The 25,526-nt window shown below is 45.5% G+C and overlaps 1 protein-coding gene across 1 annotated transcript in view; it reads right to left on the reverse strand.

Moving 5' to 3' along the window:
• LOC111957389 (stalled ribosome sensor GCN1) overlaps window positions 1–25,526 on the reverse strand; it is a 34,940-nt gene that overhangs the window by 1,500 nt on the left and 7,914 nt on the right. The window contains exons 22-55 of the mRNA XM_023978187.2: window positions 25,411–25,504; window positions 25,092–25,205; window positions 24,781–24,979; window positions 24,376–24,528; window positions 24,078–24,259; window positions 23,456–23,536; window positions 22,866–23,009; window positions 22,423–22,547; window positions 22,050–22,239; window positions 21,852–21,922; window positions 21,557–21,722; window positions 21,205–21,399; window positions 20,569–20,815; window positions 20,334–20,455; window positions 20,063–20,177; window positions 19,700–19,879; window positions 19,347–19,567; window positions 19,159–19,227; window positions 18,732–19,067; window positions 18,498–18,640; window positions 17,574–17,691; window positions 17,241–17,456; window positions 9,904–10,068; window positions 9,563–9,724; window positions 9,303–9,395; window positions 9,008–9,151; window positions 8,547–8,816; window positions 6,821–6,934; window positions 6,468–6,698; window positions 6,036–6,229; window positions 5,774–5,888; window positions 5,236–5,332; window positions 4,881–5,029; window positions 4,602–4,712 (exon numbers count right to left, since the gene is read on the reverse strand). Coding sequence (XP_023833955.1) covers window positions 4,602–4,712; window positions 4,881–5,029; window positions 5,236–5,332; window positions 5,774–5,888; window positions 6,036–6,229; window positions 6,468–6,698; window positions 6,821–6,934; window positions 8,547–8,816; window positions 9,008–9,151; window positions 9,303–9,395; window positions 9,563–9,724; window positions 9,904–10,068; window positions 17,241–17,456; window positions 17,574–17,691; window positions 18,498–18,640; window positions 18,732–19,067; window positions 19,159–19,227; window positions 19,347–19,567; window positions 19,700–19,879; window positions 20,063–20,177; window positions 20,334–20,455; window positions 20,569–20,815; window positions 21,205–21,399; window positions 21,557–21,722; window positions 21,852–21,922; window positions 22,050–22,239; window positions 22,423–22,547; window positions 22,866–23,009; window positions 23,456–23,536; window positions 24,078–24,259; window positions 24,376–24,528; window positions 24,781–24,979; window positions 25,092–25,205; window positions 25,411–25,504 — 5,326 coding nt within the window. The remainder of the gene's footprint in view (window positions 1–4,601; window positions 4,713–4,880; window positions 5,030–5,235; window positions 5,333–5,773; window positions 5,889–6,035; window positions 6,230–6,467; window positions 6,699–6,820; window positions 6,935–8,546; window positions 8,817–9,007; window positions 9,152–9,302; window positions 9,396–9,562; window positions 9,725–9,903; window positions 10,069–17,240; window positions 17,457–17,573; window positions 17,692–18,497; window positions 18,641–18,731; window positions 19,068–19,158; window positions 19,228–19,346; window positions 19,568–19,699; window positions 19,880–20,062; window positions 20,178–20,333; window positions 20,456–20,568; window positions 20,816–21,204; window positions 21,400–21,556; window positions 21,723–21,851; window positions 21,923–22,049; window positions 22,240–22,422; window positions 22,548–22,865; window positions 23,010–23,455; window positions 23,537–24,077; window positions 24,260–24,375; window positions 24,529–24,780; window positions 24,980–25,091; window positions 25,206–25,410; window positions 25,505–25,526) is intronic.

The following is a 25,526-nucleotide window of genomic DNA, read 5'->3' on the forward strand; positions in this document are numbered from 1 at the left end:
GATGTCTTATTTGTCTGCCTGTGACCTACCATTATTGACCACCAGCCCAGAGTCAAAATGTATATTTTACACAACATTTTCACCAAACGTTGAGGGGGGGTATGAAATGAATCCGTAGGTGGGTGGTAACAAATCTATTGTCAATTTTATCTGATTATGTATGACTTAATGTCTACATCGAACGTCCACTGAGTGACTATCTTTGCACTTCAAAAATATGAGGTTGCCTGCTTAGCCCGTAGGCATCCATTACACAGGGGATTGGCTACTATGGCACCTTGACAGTCTTGTAGCTGATGAGATAAGCTTTCCAGTGATATGCAGTTAACCTGTGTGGGACCAAGCAAGGCCTAGAACCTTTTATGCGTAATGCGAACTATTGCTACCGAGCAAATTACATTGTAAACTGATTAAAAATCGCTTTAATATCAACCCTTTAGCATAAAATATGGCTTCAGGGGGGGAGATGTAAAAACTAAGAATATCAAACAGGAAGCTAAAAAGAAGGCAGCTATGAATAAGTATACTGACATAGAAGCTTTGAATAAAATACTGGTCGGACTCAGATCAGGGGAGCGATTTGGACAACGAGGATTTGGACCCGGCCGACTAAGATAACTTTCTAGAAGGATTGGATCACTTTTAGATCTGTAATTAAACTACTTAAATTATTTTGTATTAGAGGTCGACTGATTATGATTTTTCAACGCCGATACCGATTAAAAATCGGCCGATTTTTATATATATTGTAATGAAACAGGCAGGGAGCAGGTCTCAAACCCTTGACCTTCTAGCCCGAGGTCCGGCGCGCTATCGACTGTGCCACAAAAGCACGCTCGTGCGGCAGAGTCGATTTCCGCGCTTATAAACCCAGGGTCGTTACAATATATATATTTGTAATTATGACAATTACAACAATACTGAATTAACACTTATTTTAACTTAATATAATACATAAATAAAAATCAATTAGGTCTCAAATAAATAATGAAACATGTTCAATTTGGTTTAAATAGTGCAAAAACACAGTGTTAGAGAAGAAAGTAAAAGTGCAATATGTGCCATGTAAAAAGCTAATGTTTAATATGTTCCTTGCTCAGAACATGAGAACATATGAAAGCTGGTGGTTCCTTTTAACATGAGTCTACAATATTCCCACTTAAGAAGTTTTAGGTTGTAGTTATAGGAATTTTAGGACTTTCTCTCTATACCATTTGTACTTCATATACCTTTGACTATTGGATGTTCTTATAGGCACTATAGTATTGCCAGCCTAATATCGTGAGTTGATAGGCTTAAAGTCATAAACAGCGCTGTGCTTCAAGCATTGCGAAGAGCTGCTGGCAAACACAGGAAAGTGTGTTCTGGCAAATTAATTACGGTCTTTGTTAGGAAGAAATGGTCTTCACACAGTTTGCAACGAGCCAGGAGGGTCAAACTGCTGCATATACCCTGACTCTGCTTGCACAGAACGCAAGAGAAGTGACACAATGTTCCTAGTTAATATTGCCTGCTAACATGAATTTCTTTTAACTAAATATGCAGGTTTAAAAAATATACTTGTGTATTGATTTTAAGAAAGGCATTGATGTTCATGGTTAGGTACATTGGTGCAACGACAGTGCTTTTTTCGCGAATGCGCTTGTTAAATCATCACCCGTTTGGCGAAGTCGAATGTGATTCGATAAATTAACAGGCACCACATTGATTATTTGCAACGCAGGACAAGCTAGTTAAACTAGTAATATCATCAACCATGTGTAGTTAACTAGTGATTGTTTTTTATAAGATAAGTTTAATGCTAGCTAGCAACTTACCTTGGCTCCTTGCTGCACTCACATAACAGGTGGTCAGCCTGCCATGCAGTCTCCTCGTGGAGTGCAATGTAATCGGCGTCCAAAAATGCTGATTACCGATTGTTATGAAAACTTGAAATGCTGATTAGTCGGTCGACCTCTACTTTATATAGCTAATTTACTATATGCATTTCATTTTTTATAAGTTGTCTGCTTTTTGTGCTTTGGATTTAGTTTACATAGGCCTACATAAGTCATTTCAATGTTATATAATTCCAAAGTAGTTATTGTCTGTTTCATATTAGTTCACTGTTTGCTGTTCTAAGTGCCATCTTGTAACTTGAAGCCACTGCACACTCATGCCCATGGTTCATTTGTGGTTGACACCTCTGCCTTTCTCTCTTAAGTGTTACTGTTTGCATTGTGGGTGTGCATTACACCTATGTGAGTCACTGGTGTTTTTACTTTACAGTAATGTAATTTTGTAAATTTAGTCAACTGTACTTCAGAGTGGAGGATGCAGAGGATTTTGATGACGTTTGAGAGCAACCCTTCCCCAGCAAGTGCCAGTGCCCCCCCCCCCCCCCTGCTATGTCAATCACCCGTCTGATGGTTCTACATCCACTTTTCATAGACCTCTTGAAAAACAAAATAGGGGCTTGTGGCACCATTCGTCCTAACAGAATCGGTTTCCCCAAGACCAAGGTAAACGACATGACAAAGACAGCGGAGTGGGGACCATAGGTTGGATCAGGACTAACAAGCTGCTTTTTGTGAAATGGAAGGACACTAGGGAAGTAACCATGCTCACCACACAGCATAAGGCATTCAATAACGACCATGTCTCAAGGAGGGTGAAAAGGGAAGAATGTCCCCATTCCTGTGAAGAACTACAATGCCAGCATAGGGGGGGGGGGGGGGTGTCAACCTATCTGATGCTCTGATAGGATACTACCAGGTCCTCTACAAGACCAGGAAGTGGTATAATACTTCTTTTTTTTTACCACTTTATGGACATTGAAAGCATTTACTGTAGCACTCTCCACAAGTAGATGGCCAAAGCAAAAGGTCAAACCCCTCTCTCCTAGTTGGCCTTCTGAGAGCAGCTGGTGTGTTGGAAATGGCTGAATTGGGGGGCCCAAAGCAACCATCACAAGACACCCCACTCAAGGTGAGCGCCACTATCCAACACACATACCAAAAGACAAAAGGATGAACTGCAAGAATTGCACAAAATACTCAGGCGGAAAAAAGGGTTAAATGCCAGATCTTCTATACGAAAGGCCAGTTTGCTTTTTGTTTACTGGCAGAGGGGGACTGCTTCAAAGACTAATCACAACTTATTTATTGCCTTACCTCCCTAATCTTACTACATTTGCACACAATGTATATAGATTTTTCTATTGTGTTATTGATTGTACGTCTGTTTATCCCATGTGTAACTCTGTGTTGTTTTTGTCACACTGCTTTGCTTTATCTTGGCCAGGTCGCAGTTGTAAATGATGTTCTCAACTGGCCTACCTGGTTAAATAAAGGTGAAATAAATCAAATAAAAATTACATGCATAAGCTACGGTGAAAGTGAAATCTAATCATCTACACCTGGGATGTAAAACGAACACCATTTGTAAATAGTTCAGCTTATTTCTATTTTTGCACCTTTCTTAGTGAAGGACAGGTGTGTAACCAAGTGTGTTTGATAAAAAATATTTAAAAAATGTCTTATGTACAGCACCAGTCCAAAGTTTGGACACACCTACTCATTCCAGGGTTTTTCTTCATTTGTACTATAATAGTGAAGACATCAAAACTATGAAATAACACATGGAATCATGTAGTAACCAAAAAAGTGTTAAATCAAAATATATTTGAGATTTGAGATTCTTCAAAGTAGCTACCCTTTGCCTTGACAGCTTTGCGCACTCTAGGCATTCTCTCAACCAGCTTCATGAGGTAGTCACATGGAATGCATTTCAATTAACAGGTGTGCCTTGTTAAAAGTTAATTTGTGGAATTTCTTTCCTTCTTAATGCGTTTGAGCAGTTGTGTTGTGTTGTGACCCGGTAGGGGTGGTATACAGAAGATGGCCCTATTTGGTAAAAGACCAAGTCCATATTATGGAAAGAACAGCTCAAATAAGCAGGGAAACGACAGTCCATCATTATTTGGTCAGTCAATCTGGAAAATGTCAAGAACATTGAACGTTTCTTCAAGTGCAGTCGCAAAAACCATCAAGCACTACAATGAAACTGGCTCTCATGAGGACCATCACAGGAAAGGAAGACCCAGAGTTACCTCTTCTGGAGAAGTTGATTAGAGTTACCAGCCACAGAAATTGCATCCCAAATAAAATGCTTCAGAGTTCAAGTAACAGACACATCTCAACATAATTGAGGAGACTGCGTGAATCAGGCCTTCATGGTCAAATTGCTGCAAAGAAACCACTACTAAAGGACACCAATAAGAAGAAGAGACTTGCTTGTGCCAACAAACAAGTATTGGACATCAGAACGGTGGAAATCTGTCCTTTGGTTTGATGAGTCCAAATTTGAGATTTTTCATTCCAAACACTGTGTCTTTGTGAGACGCAGAGTAGGTGAACAAATGATCTCCGCATGCATGGTTCCCACCGTGAAGCATGGAGGTGATGGTGCTTTGCTGGTGACACTGTGATTATATTTAGAATTCAAGGCACACTTAACAATATACCCACTTCAGTGCTTGATTTGAGAAACATTCATTTTGTAAATGGGGGGGAAAAAGTGACGTAACAGATTACTCCTGAGAAAGTACCCCCCTGCCTCACCTTGACAAACTGTGTGATGATGCGCTGTGATGAGCCACCTCCTTCCTCGGTTCTGAGATGATGTCTCATCAGGTAGCCCATGGCTCTGATCCCACTGGTAGCTACGGGGATCTGGGGGAGACAACAGTGCGCAGTGTTCAGTCAGAGAGGAGAAAGATGTATGGTTTGGCAAGGGAAAGTGCTTGACGAGCCAATCCTTCCACGGTCTGGGTGAACAGAATGAGTAACCTAAAGGGAGCGGTATCCACTTAGATCTGACCAGATGTATGAAGTTCCTACCCTGTCTGCGGTGGCACTGGCCAGGATGGCCTCAGTCACGGTTGAACTGTACTCCTCCACACACAGCTGCTCAGGGGCAGACTTGACTGCGATGGCAAGAGTCATACTGCGACCATGACGCACCATCCAGTCCACGCCTGATATGTCAGCTAGATGAAGAACGGGAATCATTTTCATAGATTAAACAAAAGTCTTTCCTTACCACATTATAGTCTTGATAGTCAAGAGTTAAGTGTTAGAAATTATAAAGTGTTAATTCAATGTGTGAATACCTTTTATCATAAGTGTGAATGTTTGTGCTATATAAAGGGTTGTGCGTTGGCGAAGAGTATGGTGTGACAGTGTAAATTCTTACCCAGGACATGCTGAAGCAACACACTCCTCAGATCCTCTTCAGACAGGAAGGCACACAGCTCTCCTAAACAACCTGCTGAGGACATGCGTGTAGCATCCTACACACACACACACAAAGTTAGAACTAAATGATTCTATATAAGGCTTTCATACACACTGGCTGATAAGGAGGCCTAAAACCCCTTTCATTAAGCCACATCCTGCCTTGACTGACGGAAGTCTAGTTTGATCAGAAGTAAAACGAAACATTGCACTCTGAAAGATCCTTTCATTGAAACATGGAGCTGAATATGTCCTTATCAAATCAAATCTTATTGGTCACATACACGTGTTTAGCAGATGTTATTGCGGGTGTAGCGAAATGCTTATGCCAGGTTCAGTATTGCAGGTCTACAATATATTTAGCTAGCAAGATTAAACTGAAATAGTTGTATAATCAATTCCAGCAATTACCATTGAGAGACTGCCTTAAAAACTGCCTTAAAAACATCTGTTGCATTCATACATGCTTTAGTCAGTGTATCTGCTCGTAGACATACCTCATCATGACCCAGCATACTCAGCAAGGTGGTGGTGATGTTTTTCCTGATGGCTGGTTCAACCTTTGACCCTGCTCCCTGGATGACGAATCGTAAGGCTTGTAGCATGGTCTCCCTGAAAAAAGGGAGCAAAACACTAGGCTGATTGATTGAATCTAATCAATCCCCCAAAAATCCTAAATGAGAGGAATCCTATATGGAACTGATCACTACTCTTCACATTGTGTTTCTCAGTTACCCAGAATTCCCTGGTTTTGCATACCTGACTCCTGAGTCCTCAGCATTGTGGATGGCAGAGAGCTGCTCTGTAAATAGGGGGTCCACCTTGCTGTGGATGGAGACCAGCTGGCCCAGGGCCTCAGCAGCCTTCAGCCTGACCGCCCGGCTGGAGTCCTGCAGAGCCTTCAGGAAGGTGGTCTGGAGCTGGGGCAGGAAGGGCTTCAGGGCTATGCCTACCTGGAGACAGGGGCAGAGCAACAGGGTCAGGACCAGAGCAAGATACCAACCATTCTTCCAGCAGGGAGGAAACAACAGGATTGTGTTTAGTAGGCACAAAATAGGAAAACGTTGAGAAAAAAAAACTTATTTTTTGATTATTTCATGTATTAACCACATTTCTAAATGTTTTTCCTGTCTCCCATTTTGTGCTTACCGAACGAAACCTTTAACCTCAGAATCAGCAGCAGACACTGACCTTGGCCAGCAGCAGGGTGAGTGTCTCTAGCAGAGAGGTCTTCACACTCCAGGCAAAGCGGTCTCCCAGAATACGGATGAGCGGTCCAGTGATGTTGACCACAGACGGTCGGAGAGCCTCAGAGGAGGTCAGCTTGATGACTCCTCCCAGCGCTTTGGCCGCCTCCTCTTTCTGCTCAGGACTGCCTGTCAACACTCCTTCCCTCAACACTGGCAGGATGCAGGTCACACCCTGGGGAAGAGGGAAAGAGGAGGAGAAGAGAGAATTAGAGGAGAGGAGAGAGCCGAAAGATACATCAAAACTAGTCAGCTTGAGGATGTGACTGTACATGTCTAGAGGAGAGAGAGGCCTACCTTTTTTGGAAGACAGAACCCAGGCAGGTGCTGACCCTTGACGTCTACTGCCACTGACCGGATGTCTCTGTGCAGGTCGTCAATCAGAGCCAGCTGGCTGCCAGCGTCCAGTTTCTACAAAAACAAGCTACAGTTTAACATTACCTCACACATCGATACATACAGTGGCAAGAAAAAGTATGTGAACCCTTTGGAATTACCTGGATTTCTGCATAAATTTGGCATAATTTTTTATCTGATCTTGATCCAAGTCACAACAATGGACAAACAGTGTGCTTAAACTAATAACACAAATGTTATGTCTATATTGAATACATAATTTATACATTCACAGTGTAGGTTGGAAAAAGTATGTGAACCCCCTAGACTAATGACTTCTCCAAAAGCTAATTGGAGTCAGCTAACCTAGAGTCCAATCAATAAGACAAGATTGGAAATGTTGGTTAGAAATGCCCTGCCCTATAAAAAACACTCATAAAATTTGAGTTTGCATTTCACAAGAAGCATTGCCTGATGTGAACCATGCCTCGAACAAAAGAGATCTCAGAATTGTTGACTTGCATAAAGCTGTAAAGGGTTACAAAAGTATCTCTAAAAGCCTTGATGTTCATCAGTCCACGGTAAGACAAATTGTCTATAAATGGAGAAAGTTCAGCACTGTTGCTACTCTCCCTAGGAGTGGCCGTCGTGCAAAGATGACTGCAAGAATACAGAGCAGAATGCTCAATGAGGTTAAGAAGAGTCCTAGAGTGTCAGCTAAAGACTTACAGAAATCTACAATACGTAAAACACTAAATAAGAATGGTGTTCATGGGAAGACACCCCGGAAGAACCCATTGCTGTCCAAAACAAACATTGCTGCACGTCTGAAGTTCGCAAAAGAGCACCTGGATGTTCCACAGCACTACTGGCAAAGTATTCTGTGTATACATGAAACATAAAGTTGTGTTGTTTGGAAGAAACACACAACACTATGTGTGGAGAAAAAAAAGGCACACCAACATCAAAACCTCATCCCAACTGTAAAGTATGGTGGAGGGAGCATCATGGTTTAGGGCTGCTTTGCTGCCTCAGGGCCTGGACAGCTTGCTATCATCCACAGAAAAATGAATTCCCAAGTTACAAAGACATTTTGTAGGAGAATGTTAGGCTATCTGTCCGCCAATTGAAGCGCAACAGAAGTTGGGTGACGCAACAGGACAACGACCCAAAACACAGAAATAAATCAACAACAGAATGGCTTCAACAGAAGAAAATATGCTTTCTGGAATGGCCCAGTCAGAGTCCTGACCTCAACCTGACAGAAAACATTTGGTTGAGGTTATTGCTGCCAAAGGAGGATCAACCTGTCATTAAATCCAAGGGTTCACATACTTTTTCCACCCTGCACTGTGAATGGTTGCACGGTATGTTCAATAAAGAGATGAAAACGTATAATTGTTTGTGTGTTATTAGATTAAGCAGACTGTGTTTGTTTATCGTTGTGACTTAGATGAAGATCAGATCAAATTGTATGACCAATTTATGCAGAAATCCAGGTCATTCTAAAGGGTTCACATACTTTTTCTTGCCACTGTACTATGTTAGTTAACCAGAGTACCTAGTGGCCATTGGTTATCTATGAAATCAATGCTGCATAACGATCCACAACACGACTGTATGACTTCAGTAAACCCAGACAAACCCATTCCCAGTCCCTGTAATGCTCTTGGTGACAACTGCTAACCTTGGTGATGGAGTTGATGGCGTCCCAGCTCTGCACCAGGACCTCAGGGTTGGAGTCGTTGAGCAGGCGGATGAGGCCTGACAGCAGGTTGCGTGTGTGGGCACTGTAATCCAGGCGGGTGCGGGAGAAGTATCCGTTGAGGATGGTGGCGGCTGCCTGTCTGAGACCGGCATCCGGTGACCTGGTGGCCTCTAGCAAGTCCTCGATGATGATACGCTGACCCACCTCATCTTCCACAGACAGGATCACTGCCTGGCAGCTGGCCAGCTCCTGAAAGAGAGGCGCGGCGGGTAATATAAACCTGGGGACAAACCTATCATCTACGGACCACAACCGCCCACTAAGAACCACTGTAATATTATCCCAAGACGATGACTGTTAAGACCCCCGCCAGTTGAAGTAGTGCCCCTGCACTTGGAACTCCTTTATAACCATCTTGTAATCATCAATGCTGTTGTTACCTGCTGTCCCTCCTCTGTTCCCAGTTTGTCTTTCAGAGAGGAGTAGAGGGCGGGCAGGATGACCCCCAGGTGGCGCGTCAGAGCGTCTCCAGCCACAGCAGATAGGAAGGCCAGCACGCGCGTGTTCACTGGAGGAGCAGTGAGCTGACAGGGGAGAGGAGAGCATTCATACGCAGAACTACACAAACTATAAAAGACTTTAAAAACATTTAAACATCAGGAAAAGTGGTATATAATCAAATACAATTATTATTGAGATGAACCATTGTCAGTGTATAATGTTTGGACAGCTCACCTTCGGCACTAGGTAGGGCAGCACAGAGCGACTCTTCACTGCCATCACCTGTTTCAGACCGTCCAGAGCAAACTCTGCAGTCTCCTCATCATCCTGCACACAGAAACATTAACATCACTCTATTTTCTGTTCCATGGTGGGTCCTCTGTCCTCTCCAGAGGGACAGGGGAGTGAGTATTACTGAACAAAATGCGTGGATACAGAGGAATGTTAGCGGTAAAGTGGATTCATGTGTGTTTGTATGCGAGTGTGTGTCTCACCAACTGTTTGAGCAGGGCAGGCAGGATGTCGTCCAGGGCCTGGTGACCGATGGTGGCGTGGAGCTGCTCAAAGGTTTTGGCTGCAGCCTCTCGTACCTCCTCCAGGGGGTCACACAGAGCCTTCCTCACCGTGGGGACCAGGGACTCAGAGAATATCAGCACCTGGAAACATATACGCATTGTGACCTTGCTTCTCTACCATGGGATCAGATCACAACACAACCCTGCTATGTATAAGGCGTTTAAAAAGGTTTCCTCAAACTGTATACTCATCTCAAGGGACTTCCAGGTTAAATAATTAATTAATAAAAAAGTGACCAGGTATGTGTTGAGGTACTGACCGCGTCCCTGCTGGTGGACTTCATGATCTCACTCAGACCGATGCACACGCCCTGCCTCTCATCACTCTTATCTGAGCGCAGACCCTCCTCCAGGATAGGAATGATCTCTGGGAGGATCTTCTCTCCCAGCTTACGGACTAGGTCTCCAAGTGTCCTTGCAGCAATCTAGAACACACAGAGAAGCCACATTCAGTAACCCAGGGATCAGAAGCAGGAGAGAACACAGAATCCAAACACTCAAATTCAGACAAAAGTGTAGAATACTATAATCCAGTAATAACAGAATACTGAATTGTCTTAGTCTTCCCCTTTGTCTATCTCTCTTTTGTCATGTACATTAGTCACTAATGTACATGACAAAAGAGAGATAGACAAAGGGGATCAAATCGAATTGTATTCATCACATGCTTCGTAAAAAACAGGTGTAGACTAACAGTGAAATGCTTACTTACGGGCCCTTCCCTACAATGCAGAGAAAGAAAATAGAGAAATAATAGAAAAGTGAATGTAATAAATACACAATGAGTAACGATAACTTGGCTTTATACATGAGGTACCAGTACAGAGTGGATGTGAAGCGGTACGAGGTAAATATGTACATATAACTAGGAATAAAGTGAGATAATAACCTGTAGCAGGAGCATATGTTATGAGTCAAAAAAGTTAGTTAAATAGTTAACCATTGACCCATTTTGCACTAACTATTTAGCAATCTTATGGCTTGGGGTTAGAAACTGTTCAGGGTCCTGTTGGTTCCAGACTCGGTGCATTGGGGCCGCTTCCCAAGCGGTAGCAGAGAGCACGGTCTATGACCTGGGTGGTGTGAGTCTGATAATTCTTAGGGTCTTCCTCTGACACCGCCTGGTATAAAGCTCCTGGATGGCGGGGAGCTCCGTACCAGTGATGCACTGGGCCGAACGCACTAACCTCTGTAGTGCCTTGCGGTTGGATGCCAAGCAGTTGCCATACCAAGCGGTGATGCAGCCAGTCAAGATGCTCTCAATGGCGCAGCTGTAGAATTTGAGGATGAGCGCCCATGCCAAATCTTTTCACCCTCCTGAGAGGGAAGAGGCGTTGTCGTGCTCTTTTATCGACTGTGTTGGTGTGTGCGAACCATGATAGATCCTTTGTGATATGGACACAGAGGAATTTGAAGCTCTCAAACCGCTCCACTACAGCCCCGTCGATCTGAATGGTGTGCTCGGACCTTCCGTTTCCTTTAGTCCCTGATCAGCTCCTTTGTCTTGCTGACATTGAGGGAGAGACTGTCCTTGTACCACACTACAAGGTCTCCGTTTCATCGTCGTTTATCAGTCCTACCACCGTTGTGTTGTCAGCAAACTTAATGATTATGTTGGAGTCGTGCACGGCCACACAGTCGTGAGTGAAGTTGCAGAGGTGTTCAGTCCCAGGGTCCTGAGCTTAGTGATGAGCTTGGAGGGCACTATGGTGTTGAATGCTGAGCTGTAGTCAATAAACAGCATTCTCACATTGGTATTCAAGTTGTCCAGGTGGGAAAGGGCATTGTGGAGTGCAATAGAGATTGCGTCATCTGTGAATCAGTTGGGACGGTATGTGAATTGGAGTGTGTCCTGGGTTGATGGGAGCCATGACCAGCCTTTCAAACCATTTCATGGCTACAGATGTGAGTGCTACGGGGGCGATAGTAATTTAGACAGGTTACCTTGGCATTCTTGGGCACAGGGACTATGGTGGTCTGCTTGAAACATGTAAGCAGACCAGAGAACGTGTTGTTCTCATGCATGGTTCAGTGTTGTTCAGATTCACAGTGTTTAATAGTCACATGTACAGGATTGAAGGTGTGATTGCAGGGTACAGTGAAAATCTTAGGCTCTGAGCTCCAACATACAGGACTTCATAAAATAAAATAATGAAAATGGTAATAAAAAAACAACAATATAAATAGCACTATATACATAAGTGTAGCATTGAATAATAAATAATTGTCCATTGGGGTGGAGGCAGAGTAAAGACTGTTTAGGAGTGGGAGGGAATAACCATAGGGGGAGCAGCATGACCAAGTTAATTTTTATTTAATTTTTTAACGTTTTTTAAAATCTATAAATATTCATATTAACAACTGCAACAGTGATGAATGTTGTTGGGGTGGTGGCAGAGTAACAGACAGTTGGGTGGTGGGGGGAAAATGTCCATAGTGGGAGCAGCATGTAAGGTATGTGACCGTTGAGGGTGTGTAGGGGGGAATGTCCATAGGGGGGAGTAGCAGGGGGGAGCAGGTAGCTAACTAGTGGTGGCTATTCAGCAGCCTGATGGTGAGGGTAGAAACTATTGGCCAGTCTTCCAGTTTTTGCCATGATGCTCCTGTACTGCCCGCGTCTGAGTGATTGAAGCAGGGAGAACAGGGTATGGCTTGGGTGGCTGGGGTTCCTGATGATCTTCTTGGCCTTTCTGTCTGACAATGGTGTGTTCGGCTAAGCGTATCACCCTCTGATGCGCCTTGTGGTCCGCTGCGGTGGAGTTGCCGTACCAGGCTGTGATGCAACCCAACAGTATGCTCTCGATGGTGCTCGTGTAGAACACCGAGAGCCCTCGGGGACAGGCCACATTTCTTCAGCATCCTGAGGTTCAAGAGTCGCTGTTGTGCCTTCGCCACGGTGTCCGTGTGGTTCGACCATTTCAGCTTCTCAGATGTGTACGCTGAGGAATTTGACGTTATTGACCGTCTCCACAGCGGCCCGGTTGATGAGGATGGGGGTGTGTCCAGCCTCGTTACTCTTGAAGTCCATAATCAGCATGTTTGTTTGCTAACGTTGAGAGAGAGAGGTTGTTTACCTGGCACCATGCCGTCACAGTGCCTACCTCATCCCTGTAGGCTGATCCCGTTGTTGTTGGTCATCCGGCCTACTACTGTTGTGTTGTAAACGAACTTGATGATGGAGTCTGGGTCGGCAGCCTTGCGAGTAGGGCAGACCCTAATTAGTTGACCGGTCGATTGTTTGGTCGATGGGATGTTGTTCAACCCAGATATTTTTTAGTCGAACAGTAGCAAAATATATATTTTTTTTTGTGGCACATAAGACACCTGTCTTATTCGTGCCCATCTCAGTGAACTAATCCACTGCGGAGGCTGTGGGGATGGCACAGTCCAAGAAGGGGAGTGTGGCAGCACAATGCACGTCTCTCCAGAACACGCTCTCTCCCACCAATTTGTGCACATGCATTGTTTCATAACTTCATTGTGTGAATTGTTTGGGTTTGATTGTTAGTGTATATCAATTCCCCATTACATATATCACCAGTAGTACATTTACCCTTAAATGCTATCATTTCAAATCTACAATGTTTGTTTGGTTACGGTAATATCTGTTAATGCATTCAATATATTATTATTAGTCTTACCGTTCTCATTGTCAGAGTGGACACGTTGTTTGCAGAGTGCTCAACCTAGGCTACACTTGTGAGAAACAAGTTTTGGTTTATTTCATTCCATTTACGAGTTGACAATTTAGTCAATGTTTTGTTTGGAGTGCTCCTGTCAATGTTGAGTAAGGACGCGCATGTGATTACGCATAGAAGTAGGCCTATAGGATTCCTGGCCTGCGCACAAATATAGGCATATAAAATGTGCCTATTTGGGGATCTGATAGGTTTTCTGATTGGCTTCACGCAGCACCACTAAGGAGCAGAGGAGCTTCTCAAACAGCAAGCAAACAGTCCCGTTTTTACATCCATGACAATAGTTCAATGTATTGAAAATTATTTTCAGCTCTGTCCCTTTCGATAACAACTCAGTGTTTAAGAGACAAATGTCATGCTCTGAGCCTTCCGAGTGGCGCAGTGGCCAAAGGCACTGCATCGCCTTGAGGCGTCACTACAGACCCGGGTTCAATCCCAGGCTGTGTCACAGCCCGCCATGACCGGGAGACCCATGAGGCGGCACACAATTGGCCCAGCGTCGTCGGGTTAGAGGTTTTGGCCGGCCGGGATGCTCTTGTCCCATCGCGCTCTAGCAACTCCTTGTGGCGGGCCGGGCCTGTAAGCTGATTTCGGTTGCCAGTTGTACGGCGTTTCCTCTGACACATTGGTGCAGCTGGCTTCCGGGTTAAGCAGTGCGGCTTGGTATGGTCATGTGTTTCGGAGGATGCATGGCTCTCGACCTTCGCCTCTCCTGAGTCCGTACGGGAGTTGCAGCAATGGGACAAGACACTACCAATTGGATATCACGAAATTGGGGAGAAAAGTGGGTAAAAGTACAAAAATACAATCATACTCTGATCCAGCGGAAACGTCATAAAAATAGGTCTACCTGATTACTTGTTATCCCTTGCGCAATGGCCTACAGCTGTGTCTGTACTAGAGGTCGACCGATTAATCGGAATGGCCGATTAATTAGGGACGATTTCAAGTTTTCATAACAATCGGAAATCGGTAATCTTGGGACGCCGTTTTTTTTTTTTTTTTTTACACCTTTATTTAACTACGGTAGGCAAGTCAGTTAAGAACACATTCTTATTTTCAATGAAGGCCTAGGAACGATGGGTTAACTGCCTTGTTCAGGGGCAGAAAGACAGATTTTCACCTTGTCAGCTCAGGGATTCAATCTTGCAACCTTACGGTTAACTAGTCCAACGCTCTAACCACCTGCCTCACGAGGAGCCCGCCTGTTACGCGAATGCAGTAAGAAGCCAAGGTAAGTTGCTAGCTAGCATTAAACTTATCTTATAAAAAAACAACCAATCAATCAATCATAATCACTAGTTATAACTACACATGGTTGATGATATTACTAGTTTATCTAGCGTGTCCTGCGTTGCATATAATCGATGCAGTGCGCATTCGCGAAAAAGGACTGTCGTTGCTCCAACGTGTACCTAACCATAAACATCAATGCCTTTCTTAAAATCAATAGACAGAAGTATATATTTTTAAACCTGCATATTTAGCTAAAAGAAATCCAGGTTAGCAAGCAATATTAACCAGGTGAAATTGTGTCACTTCTCTTGCGTTCATTGCACGCAGAGTCAGTGTATATGCAATAGTTTGGGCCGCATGGCTCATTGCGAACTAATTTGCAAGAATTTTACGTAATTATGACATAACATTGAAGGTTGTGCAATGTAACAGGAATATTTAGACTTATGGATGCCACCCGTTAGATAAAATACGGAACGGTTCCGTATTTCACTGAAAGAATAAATGTTTTGTTTTCAAGATGATAGTTTCCGGATTCGACCATATTAATGACCTAAGGCTCGTATTTCTGTGTGTTATGTTATAATTAAGTCTATGATTTGATAGAGCAGTCTGACTGAGTGATGGTGGGCACCAGCAGGCTCGTAAGCATTCATTCAAACAGCACGTTTGTGCGTTTTGCCAGCAGCTCTGCTGTTTATGAATTCAAGCCTATCAACTCCCGAGATTAGGCTGGTGTAACCGATGTGAAATGCCTAGCTAGTTAGCGGGGTGCGCGCTAATAGCGTTTCAAACGTCACTTGCTCTGAGACTTGGAGTAGTTGTTCCTCTTGCTCTGCATGGGTAACGCTGCTTCGAGGGTGGCTGTTGTCGATGTGTTCCTGGTTCGAGCCCAGGTAGCGGCGAGGAGAGGGATGGAAGCTATACTGTTACACTGGCAATACTAAAGTGCCTATAAGAACATCCAATAGTCAAAGGTATATGAAATATAAATCGTAGAGAGAGAAATAGTCCTATAATTCCTATAATAACAACAACCTAAAACGTCTTACTTGGGAATATTGAAGACTCATGTTAAAAGGAACCACCAGCTTTCATATGYTCTCATGTTCTGAGCAAGGAACTGAAACGTTAGCTTTCTTACATAGCACATATTGCACTTTTACTTTCTTCTCCAACACTTTGTTTTTGCATTATTTAAACCAAATTGAACATGTTTCATTATTTATTTGAGGATAAATAGATTTTATTGATGTATTATATTAAGTTAAAATAAGTGTTCATTCAGTATTGTTGTAATTGTCATTATTACAACAACAAAAATAAAAAAATAAAGTAAAAAAATCGGCCGATTAATCGGTATGGGCTTTTTTTGGTCCTCCAATAATCGTTATCGGTGTTGAAAAATCATAATCGGGCGACCTCTAGTCTGTACCAAGCTCACTGGCACCATGTTGCAAGTTTGCTAGTGCAGCGAGCTTCGGGTCGGACCTGTTGATACAATGTTTCAAGTTTGTAGCAGACAGGCCATGCGCAGCCAATGTGATTTATAGGATATTCATTTTTAAATCAGGATATTTTTCTACCTGCAGGTTGCAATGTTTTAATTTGTTGACTTAATAGGCTATTTTTACATAGTTGGCAATAGAAGTTACTTTTTAGGTTTATATAATTTTCCTTTAGATTAAATTTAGATTAACCACATGACAATGATTTTGAGATACAAAGACGTTATTAGAGAAAGAAAACTGTTCAACGAAAAAAATGCATATGTAAACCATAACTGGCACGCAGAGTTATTTTAATTTAACTAGGCAAGTGAGTTAAGAACAAATTCTTATTTATAATAACGGCCTACCTCAGCCAAACCCGAACGACGCTGGGCCAATTGTGCCCAATCACGGCCGGATGTGATACAGCCTGGATTCGAACCAGGAACTGTAGTGACGCCTCTTGCACTGAGATGCAGTGTCTTAGAAAGCTGCGCCACTCGGGAGCCCCATCGGTAGAAATGGTAAGATAAATTGGCATTCCAAATGAGAAAGCTTGCCGCCGACTCATGTAGTCTATTACCGGCAACTTCCAGAAAGTAATGGCAGAATCTGCAAAAGCCAGTAAGAGTGGGAGGAGGATGGTCGGGACAGGTTACGTTTTTTCATCTTCTGGTTATCATGATCTCTGGCTCCCTCGTAAGTAATTTGTGTCTTATTTCATCAAACAATGCGCTTAAAGCATCAGACAAGCTCAATGCATATATAGTTGATTTTATTAAAACACAGAGGGTGTTTATATATGGAAAAATACACGTTTTAAAATGTCTAACAATTGGTTGAAAGAACAGGCGACTTTCGGTCCACCAAGATGTTTTGGGGGTCGGGGACAGCCCTGTGGTAAACTCCTCAATGTTATTGGATGAATCCCAGAACATATTCCAGTCTGTGCTAGAGAAACAGCCCTGTAGCCTAGTAACCGCGTCATCGGACCTCTACGTATTGAGCGTGGCACAGGTACTTCCAGCACCAAAAATAAAAAAACATAGAAAATAGCAGGATTGGTCAGAAGCCCGTAAAATGGCTGCTATCCATTGCAGTGCCATTCTCTCTCATTCAATAGTTGTGAGAGCAATAAGGAAACAGCTCCATACATCCTAGCAGTAGAGTTACCGTTCTCTTGTCGGGGCAGTCGGAAGCCAGGAAGCCCAGCAACAGAGTGAAGAGGGTGGGCAGGATCTCCCGGAGGGTGCGGGGCGTGTTGGACACCACAATCTTCCACACGTGTAGGGAAGCCTGTCGCACCACCAGCTGGGTGTCTGAACGGCCCATATAGAGGCCAGACAGGACCCGGTTACGCCGCTCTCCACCCAGCGCTCCGATGATAGCCTGGGGGAGAGGAGAAAGAGGGCTCAGCACCAACACTACATACATTCAATATTATTTACTTCTCATATCAACCATTGTAGAACCAACAATCTATACAGGAAAATCATGTCAGAATACCTTGTTGGACTGCGCTGTGCCAAAGTTATCGTCCTCTGAAGCGGTCTCAGTGGTCATCTTGCCTGTGACTCCTGAAATGTGGAACAGTAGGTCTCCCAGCAGCTGCACAGAGCTGAATCTGTGGTCCAGAAACAACATGGAGGCTCAGTTAAGACTTACATTTCACTAAGTATTTAGTATACTATATTATGTTGCATATAATATCCAATAAAAAGTGTAGATAATCCTCTAAGAAAACCATTGGTCCAAACCTCATGTCTCTATCATAACCTGTTCAAAATATATTGGAGTTTTGACCCAATATTTGGGTGACTAAATCAATGGAAGCCAGATATTTTTGTTGGGTCATAAATCAGGAAAATAGCATGGCGTCAGATAGGCTGGATGCTGTGCGAGAATTTAGGCTCCCGGACAGGCTTACCATTGAACTTGTCATCCTTCTTCTCAAATCCGGAGGACATAAACCAACAGACGGATTTGAGAAATAGTATTTTCATATTTTAGTATACGCTGTTCATATTAATGCAAAGTTTGTTCTTTTTCACAGACGTCTCACAAAAACAAGCGTATCTCTGAAATGTCAATGGAAGACTCAGCATATTTAAGCCTTTTACATTTAATTCAGCTGGTGTCATGCTAATTTTTCATTTGCATCTGCGGAAACAACTTGGAAGACGACGACCACAAAATATAAAATCCTAAAGTTTAGCCGAGAAACCTGCACCACTGTCAACGGAGCTTGGTGCTTATTGTCGATACGTTACAGAAAGACACCACTGAAAGATTCAGAACATGAAAAATCCTATTTGTCTTGGTAAAACGCAATGTATAACACAAAGAAGCGAAATGTCATCACCAAAGCACGTTTTCACCCACTGGACGCCTTATAATATCACATAAATTATGTTTGAGTAGATGTCTGACCTAATCCTCCAGAGGTCGTCAAACAGGCCCTGTTCCAGTTCAGGCAGCAGCAGGGCGATGGCCGTCTCAGCGTACATGCTGATGATGCGCTGGCCGGCACGCAGGGCCGTGTCTCTCACATATTCATTCTCATCAGCAAGAGCCTGAAAACAGAAGAGAGGGGGAGACTGGTGAGAGGTATTCACAACCAGAGAGGGATTGGAGGGATGGTGGTGAATGGAGAGTGCTCCATACCTTGAGGATGCAGGGGATGATGGGGCCAACGTAGGGTGTGAACCTGTCCCCGAAGGTGAGTGGCAGGTAGATGAACATCATGATGTAACCGTCGCGGACGTGGGAGGCGATGTCCACCTTGCTGGCCGTCTGCACCACGTCTGGCATCAGCTTGTCCAGCTTCTCCACTCCCAGCCCAGCCATCACCTCAGCCAGACCTTGGGCAGCTCCAGAGCGGTCCACAGAGCTCTGCTCAGATGCTAGGGTCTCCATGAGCCAGGGAAGCAGGTCATCAAAGCACGACTCACCCATGCCCTTCACCATGGCACCCAGGGCCTTGGCAGACACGGTACGCACCTGGTAGAGGAGTGGAGAAGGAGCGAGAGTTATCAGGTAACCAAATCACATTCACTTGTTTGTTGGTGAGCTCTTCGGTATAAGCACATACCTCAGGCACAGGGTCCAGCAGAGAGGCTTTGAGTCCAGGAATGACACTGGGCAGGTATGGGGACAGGTCCTGCAACACAAAGACAACACATTGTGTCAACCAATAGAAACACACACACAAAACAGTAGAGCATTTTAGAAGATCAATTATAGTACAATGCAACTCAATATCCCAGGGCTGCTACGTACCTTCTGGTCGGTGAGGGAGTACATGTTGCCGATGATCTGAGCGGCCATCTTGCGAGTGTCGGTGGAGCGGTCCTGGAAGGCCCTCTGGACGATGGGCATGATGAGGGCCAGGGAGGGGGCGTCGATGAAGTGGACAAACTTGGTGTCCAGCAGCGTCTGCAGGCAGTTCTGGGTCTTACGGGAGGGGTCAGTGAGGGCATCCAGCAGGATGGGGGTTATGGCTGAGGGGGACAGAATATCTGTTAGTAACTATCCTGAAGTACAAATCTGAAATAATATCCTATTCATACCGCTCTGAACTGAAGTTTGTCATTTGTCTAACTAAATCTCAGAGTTTAACACAGCTCTCTTACCCAGGATCTCAGGGTTGCGGATGACAGAGCCAATCTGTCGTAGGGCCTGCTGGCCGGCATTCTGCACTTTGACATGGGAGTCAGTCAGCACCTCGGTCAGCTTGGGCACAATGCTGGGCAGGCAGGAGGACAGCTGCTTAGGGGCACAGTATGCCATGGCCCCCAGGAGCTCCACAGAACCTGGAGGGAGGAGAAGAGAGAGAGAGCAACAGAAGCAGTAGTGGGGTGCAGAGGAAGGAAGGACAGGATAAGAGGTATGGCGGTATCAGGACTAACCAGCTGAAATAAGTCTAACAGGTGATTGATTTTGACTGGTTGTGTCCTCAGAGCTCTCTAAAAAGGCCCATGATGCTTGACCCTCACCTGCTTTTGTCCTCCAGGATTCCTCCTCAAGAGCCACCAGCAGGGAGGGCAGAACCAGCTTCACCCCATGGGCACTCAGGTTCCTCATCACCGCCTTGGCACAGTCATCTGCCGCCTGGGAAAGGGCAGGGAGGTTAGGCAGAGCGTAATGCACAACAAAACGTGAGTGAATGTGAGAATTATTAGGTGGGAATTGAGTGTTTGGTGTGAGAGAGGAGGCAAGGCAGAGGGCGGTGGGATTGAAATGAGAAGCTGGTAATGGTCATCCTACCTCTCTGACATACTGGTTCCCGTCCCCGAAGCAGAGCAGGAGGTGAGGCAGCACGTGGACCACGTAGGGCTCAAACAGCTTCCCCAGCATGTTGCACAGCATCTCAAAGGCAAACAGAGCACCTGGAAAAGAGAGGGAGCGAGAACTGTATAAAAAAATCAGTCACAGATAGCGGTAGAACCAATTAAACCATGGAGCCCAGCAAAGGTTAAGCAACTGGCGAGGAGTCACCGACCCTCTCTGCGTCTGAAGTTCTTCTTGTCCTGGATGGCGTCGGTCAGGGTGCTCATGATGTCCTGCTGTTTGAGGGCCAGGATGCCCAGGCCTTTGACCAGGCCTGCCAGGCCATAAGCCGCACCCTTTCTCTCAGCGTACTTGTCACTCTCCAGCAGCAGCTGCAGCAGCTTCCGCACCATTCCCCCAGCATCCTCCCTGATGGCAGGGACCAGAGGGGGCAGGCAGCTAGCCACAGACTCCTGGACCTGAGGGAGGGAGGAGAGACGGACAAGGCAACAGTTACTACAAGCAGGCTTAGTGTTGCTCAGCTGAGGCCAATGTGACAATGTAAAGGCATTTCATTGTAAAGGTCAATGCATATAGGTTATAGAAATCAAGATGAAACATATAAAAGAATAATGGGAGGGACTTTACCAGAGAAACGTTGGTGGTCATATGCACATCCTTAAAAAACGGAGTTGCTGGACTAATGAAGGATACTTGAAAAGAACAGATAGGCCTGCTACTGTAATATGCTTCCAACTGCCACCTTCATTGATCCTTGTTGGATCGAAACCTTGTCAATAAAGGTGGTAATTGGGACCATGTTCAGTGTGCGGGCCTTTCTGTCCTTTTCAAGGGATTGTTCTAGTACCTGCTGTGAGGGTGTGGAAAGGGCAGTGATGAGCTTAGCCACGATGGGTTTGACCTTGGGGTCACTCTTGTCCAGATGTTTGGCCAGAGAGCCCATTAAGATGACCACACTCTGGCGGACTGAGTCGTAGCTGGCGTCCTGGGGGGCGTCCTTCAGGAACTCCTCGAACACCGGGAGCAGGGAGCTCACATTATCCTGGAACACAACAGGCAACACACTGCTCAGAAAGGAGCCACAAAAATGGATATACTGTATTGCGTTAGTAAGAGTCCATTGAGAGAAGAGCAATTGCATTGGGTGCCAGGAGATGGGTGTGGTTGTATAGAATAAATCAAATAAACCATGTTGGTACCTTTCCGTGTGTGTTGAGGGAGGAGAGGGCAGCGTCCAACATGCAGCGCCGCACCTCAGGGTGACGGTCATTCAGGGCGTCAGGAACAAAGAACAGGAAGAGAGGAGTGACCTGGGGCTCATCCAGGTACTGACACAGCTTGTTCAGAGCCAGGGCGATGCCACACCTGCAGACACCAACACACCCTTAGACACCATGTACAAGGTGGTCCCATTTAAACACAGCAAATCAGCAGGATCTAGAGAGTAGAATAAGAGTTGTATTGACATTGTCGAGTGGCAGAGCGTCCTCTAACCTGGCTTCCCACTGGTCAGGTGGTTGTTCAGAGATGACTCGTCCTAAAGCATCCAGGACAGGAGGAGGTCTCTGTAAAAACACAACAGTTTCACATTGGCCCTGGTTCTAGCCTACAATATTACACCACTCCTGATACCCAGCGACTAGTGGCTACTCCTGAGCTGTGATAAGAGGAACACGGTGGAGGGAGACTCACGTAGAGTTTCTGGTGGTAGAGCTCATTGAGCTGGCCCAGGACTATGGGGGACTGGTCGCGGTACTCGCTGATGGCTCTGGACAGCGCCTCGGCCCCTGCAGTACGCACAGCCTCCTCGTGGTGGGTCACATCCCCGATGAGCAGAGAGCACAGCTCAGGGACCAGCTCCAGACACAGAGCCTGCCACAGCCTGGGGGAGAGAAGAAGGGGAGCAGAGTGGTATGGTCAGTCACAGCAGCTACGCAACATGAGATGGGAGACACGCTACTTCACAAAAGCAAAGTCATTCTGAAGAGGGGAGCTATATCCTTTATGCAAAGTATTAGTATTATATGAAAAGTATTACATAGATGGGGCAACATTAGCTACTCACTTCTCAGCCAGAGTCCTTCCCTCCTCCTCCACATCAAACCTGGACACCCACAGCCTGCGGAGAACACTCAGACCACTGGCATCTGTACTTTCTGTAGGCAGAGCCATCTCCATCTCCGTCAGGCCCTGGACAGAGAAAAAAAGGGGTGGGACATTAACACAAATCCAAAGAACCACGCACAGTAATTACGCACAGTACATACACACACACTAATCAAATCGCATTTGTCACGTGCCGAATACAGCAAAACAAAATAACAATAATGAGGCTATATACAAGCGGTAATGAGTCAGTGTGCTGGTGTATGAGGTAGTTGGGGTGATTCATTGAGGTAATATGTACATGTAGGTAGGGTATGAAAAGCAGACAGTCCGGGTGGCCGTTTAATGAACTGTTCAGCAGTCTTATGTCTTTGGGGTAGAAGAGGTTTCCTATTTCCTTACCCTGAGGGCAGCGTCTCTGACAGAGAAGCAGGGGGAGAGCAGAGCCTCCAGTAGGACGTCGATCTCATCCTGCTCAGCCAGAGCACAGCCCTTCTCTCCTCCTCCACTGGCACACACCGCCGTCAGACACTGGGACGCCAGCACCTGAAACACACACACAATTAGAGATCTACACACACACAGTATAAACGTACGTGACAGCTCTACTGAGTAGTATTTGTCTGTAAATGTGGCAGAAGCATTGCCTGGCTACCCAGACTCCTTCCGAACGTTAGTTTCTTCTCCGCAATGATTCTGGATCTGTGTACCTCCTCGACCCTTTACCAAATGCAAACACATTCGGGGCTGTCTGATTGGTCCATAAACCGATGGGTTGGACCAGAGCAGCAGTTTGAAAATGTGTCATTGGCTTTGATACTCTGATTAGTTAGAGACGATCCAATCACTGATGACTGTTTTGTACAACGCCCCTCTCGCCGCCACAAACGACTTCTATGATAGAAGTCTCAGACTTAAGTTTGTAGCGGCATTGGATCGAGCAGCGGAAGAATTTAGTGCGTCGTTGTCAGGCTAATAGAAGCATGGTGTACCTGCAGTCTGGGTGCTGCAGTGGAGATGACTCTGGTCAGGAGCAGCAGCATACCGAAACGAGGTAGCAGCTCAGGTCCATTCTGAGAGAAAGACACAAGAAACATATCATACAAACGTAAGCCCTTTGTCTATGACAGAGTGGAGAGTTTAGGAAGAGAGGACAAGTATATATATTGATAGGAGAACGCCTCAGACCAAGGGAGGTGACAACACACTGCTAATCTCCAACTTTTATTTTGGTGTTTGTATTTTAGCTCTTTTTCCTCCCCAATTACGAAGGTCGAGTCATGCGTCCTCCGAAACATCCGCCAACTTAACCCAGAAGTCAGTCGCATCAATGTGTCGGAGGAAACACTGTTCAACTGACGACCGAGGTCAACCTGCAGCCCGCCACAAGGAGTCGCTAGGGCACGATGAGCCAAGTAAAGCCCCTCCGGCCAAACCCTCCCCTAACCCGGACGACGCTGAGTCAATTCTGCGCCGCACTATGGGATTCCCGATCACGGCCGGTTGCGATACAGCCCAGGATAGAACCTGGGTCTGTAGTGACGCCTCTAGCACTGCGATGTAGTGCTTTAGACCGCTGTGCCACTCGGGAGGCCCAACTTGATCAACTCTTACCTCATCGATGAGTATGTCTGTGGTGTCAACCTCGGCACGGAGTTGAGCGTGCACATTGATGACCTGCAGGGCGCGGACCTGCATGCTCTCCGTCTCCTCGGTGCTGCCTGAGGAGTCCCTGAGCACGGTGTTGAGCAGGGGGAAACAGAAGGAGAAGGCTGGGGCAGACAGTGGAGCCATGTCTGAAACAACAGGATGAGCGCATTAGGCCACCTGCAGGTAATATACTTGCACTATGTCCTTGATGTGTGTTTTTTGTCACTATTGTCTCGCCCTCTCTCTGCGTGTGTGTCCTCACCACCACCCTTGCCCTCTCTGTGTGGGACAGTGTGCATGTGCAGCAGGCCGACAGTGCGCTGGGTGGCTGTATGTAGATCCTCCTGTCCCCAGGCCTCGTCCAGATCACACTCAGGTTTCATCAGGCGCAGCGTCACCTGGCCCACCAGCACAGCTGTGGAGAAGACCGGGAGTAGAACACGCAGGAGGTTAGAGGAAGTCTCCTCACAGAAACTATTTCCCTCCACAGATCAGACAACTGGAGATATGTATAAGCAACAACTCTACAGTTTTCATGTAGGCTAGGTGGAATTTCCATCATGTTGCTTTCTCCTATCTAGTCCTGTGAAATCTGTGAAGGTGTGTGAACAAGAACACAGAGGGGGAAAGTGAGAGATAGCTCTCCCTAGTGTAGTAGTCCATGTACCCAGGTAGTGCAGCTCCTTGGAAATGAGACAGACTCCTATGTCGAGGAAGGCCTGCTGCAGGCGTGGAGCGGCCAGGGGGGAGTGGAGAAGAGGCAGTAGGACCTGGAGGACCCCTGGGAGCTGCCAGGAGATCTGGGGAGGCTTCTGGATCAACGTTGCCTCCAGCAGACCCACCGCACACCGCAGCTCCATGTCCAACTGACAACCACAATCAAACAATCAATGATCAATCAAACAGGAATATTATTATGTCAATGTCCAGAATCTAAAGTTTGAGAAACAGGGTACATGTTAAAATATCTGGCCGTACCTCCTGTAGTCTCTTGCGGATGGAGGACTCTTTCTCCAGCTGGGCTTGCATCATCTCCTTCTGTTTGCTGGTCAGCTGCAACTCGTCTTTGATTCCTTTCTTCTTCTTGATCTCCTAAACCACAACATCAAAATGTCAGTGAATTTCAAAACTACTTTCTTCAATTAATAATGGTTCCATCATAATTCAACCTACTAAAATGATCTGATAAGTTAACAGAGGAGGATCAAACCGTTCCAATATGCTCCTGTATCTAGTAACCCATAAGATGAGGTAGGAGTGCGTCTAGTCCCCATCAATCACAGTCCCCCAGTCTCACCTCCTGCAGCTCCAGTTCTATGATCTGTTCCTTATACGAGTAGGCCTTGTTCTCCCTCTTCATGTTGCCCTTCTTAGTGCTCTCCTGCTGGGCACTGCACAGGAAGAGAATAAAAT

This window comes from Salvelinus sp. IW2-2015, linkage group LG33, assembly GCF_002910315.2.
Source record: "Salvelinus sp. IW2-2015 linkage group LG33, ASM291031v2, whole genome shotgun sequence".
NCBI classification, from domain to species: Eukaryota; Metazoa; Chordata; class Actinopteri; order Salmoniformes; family Salmonidae; genus Salvelinus; species Salvelinus sp. IW2-2015.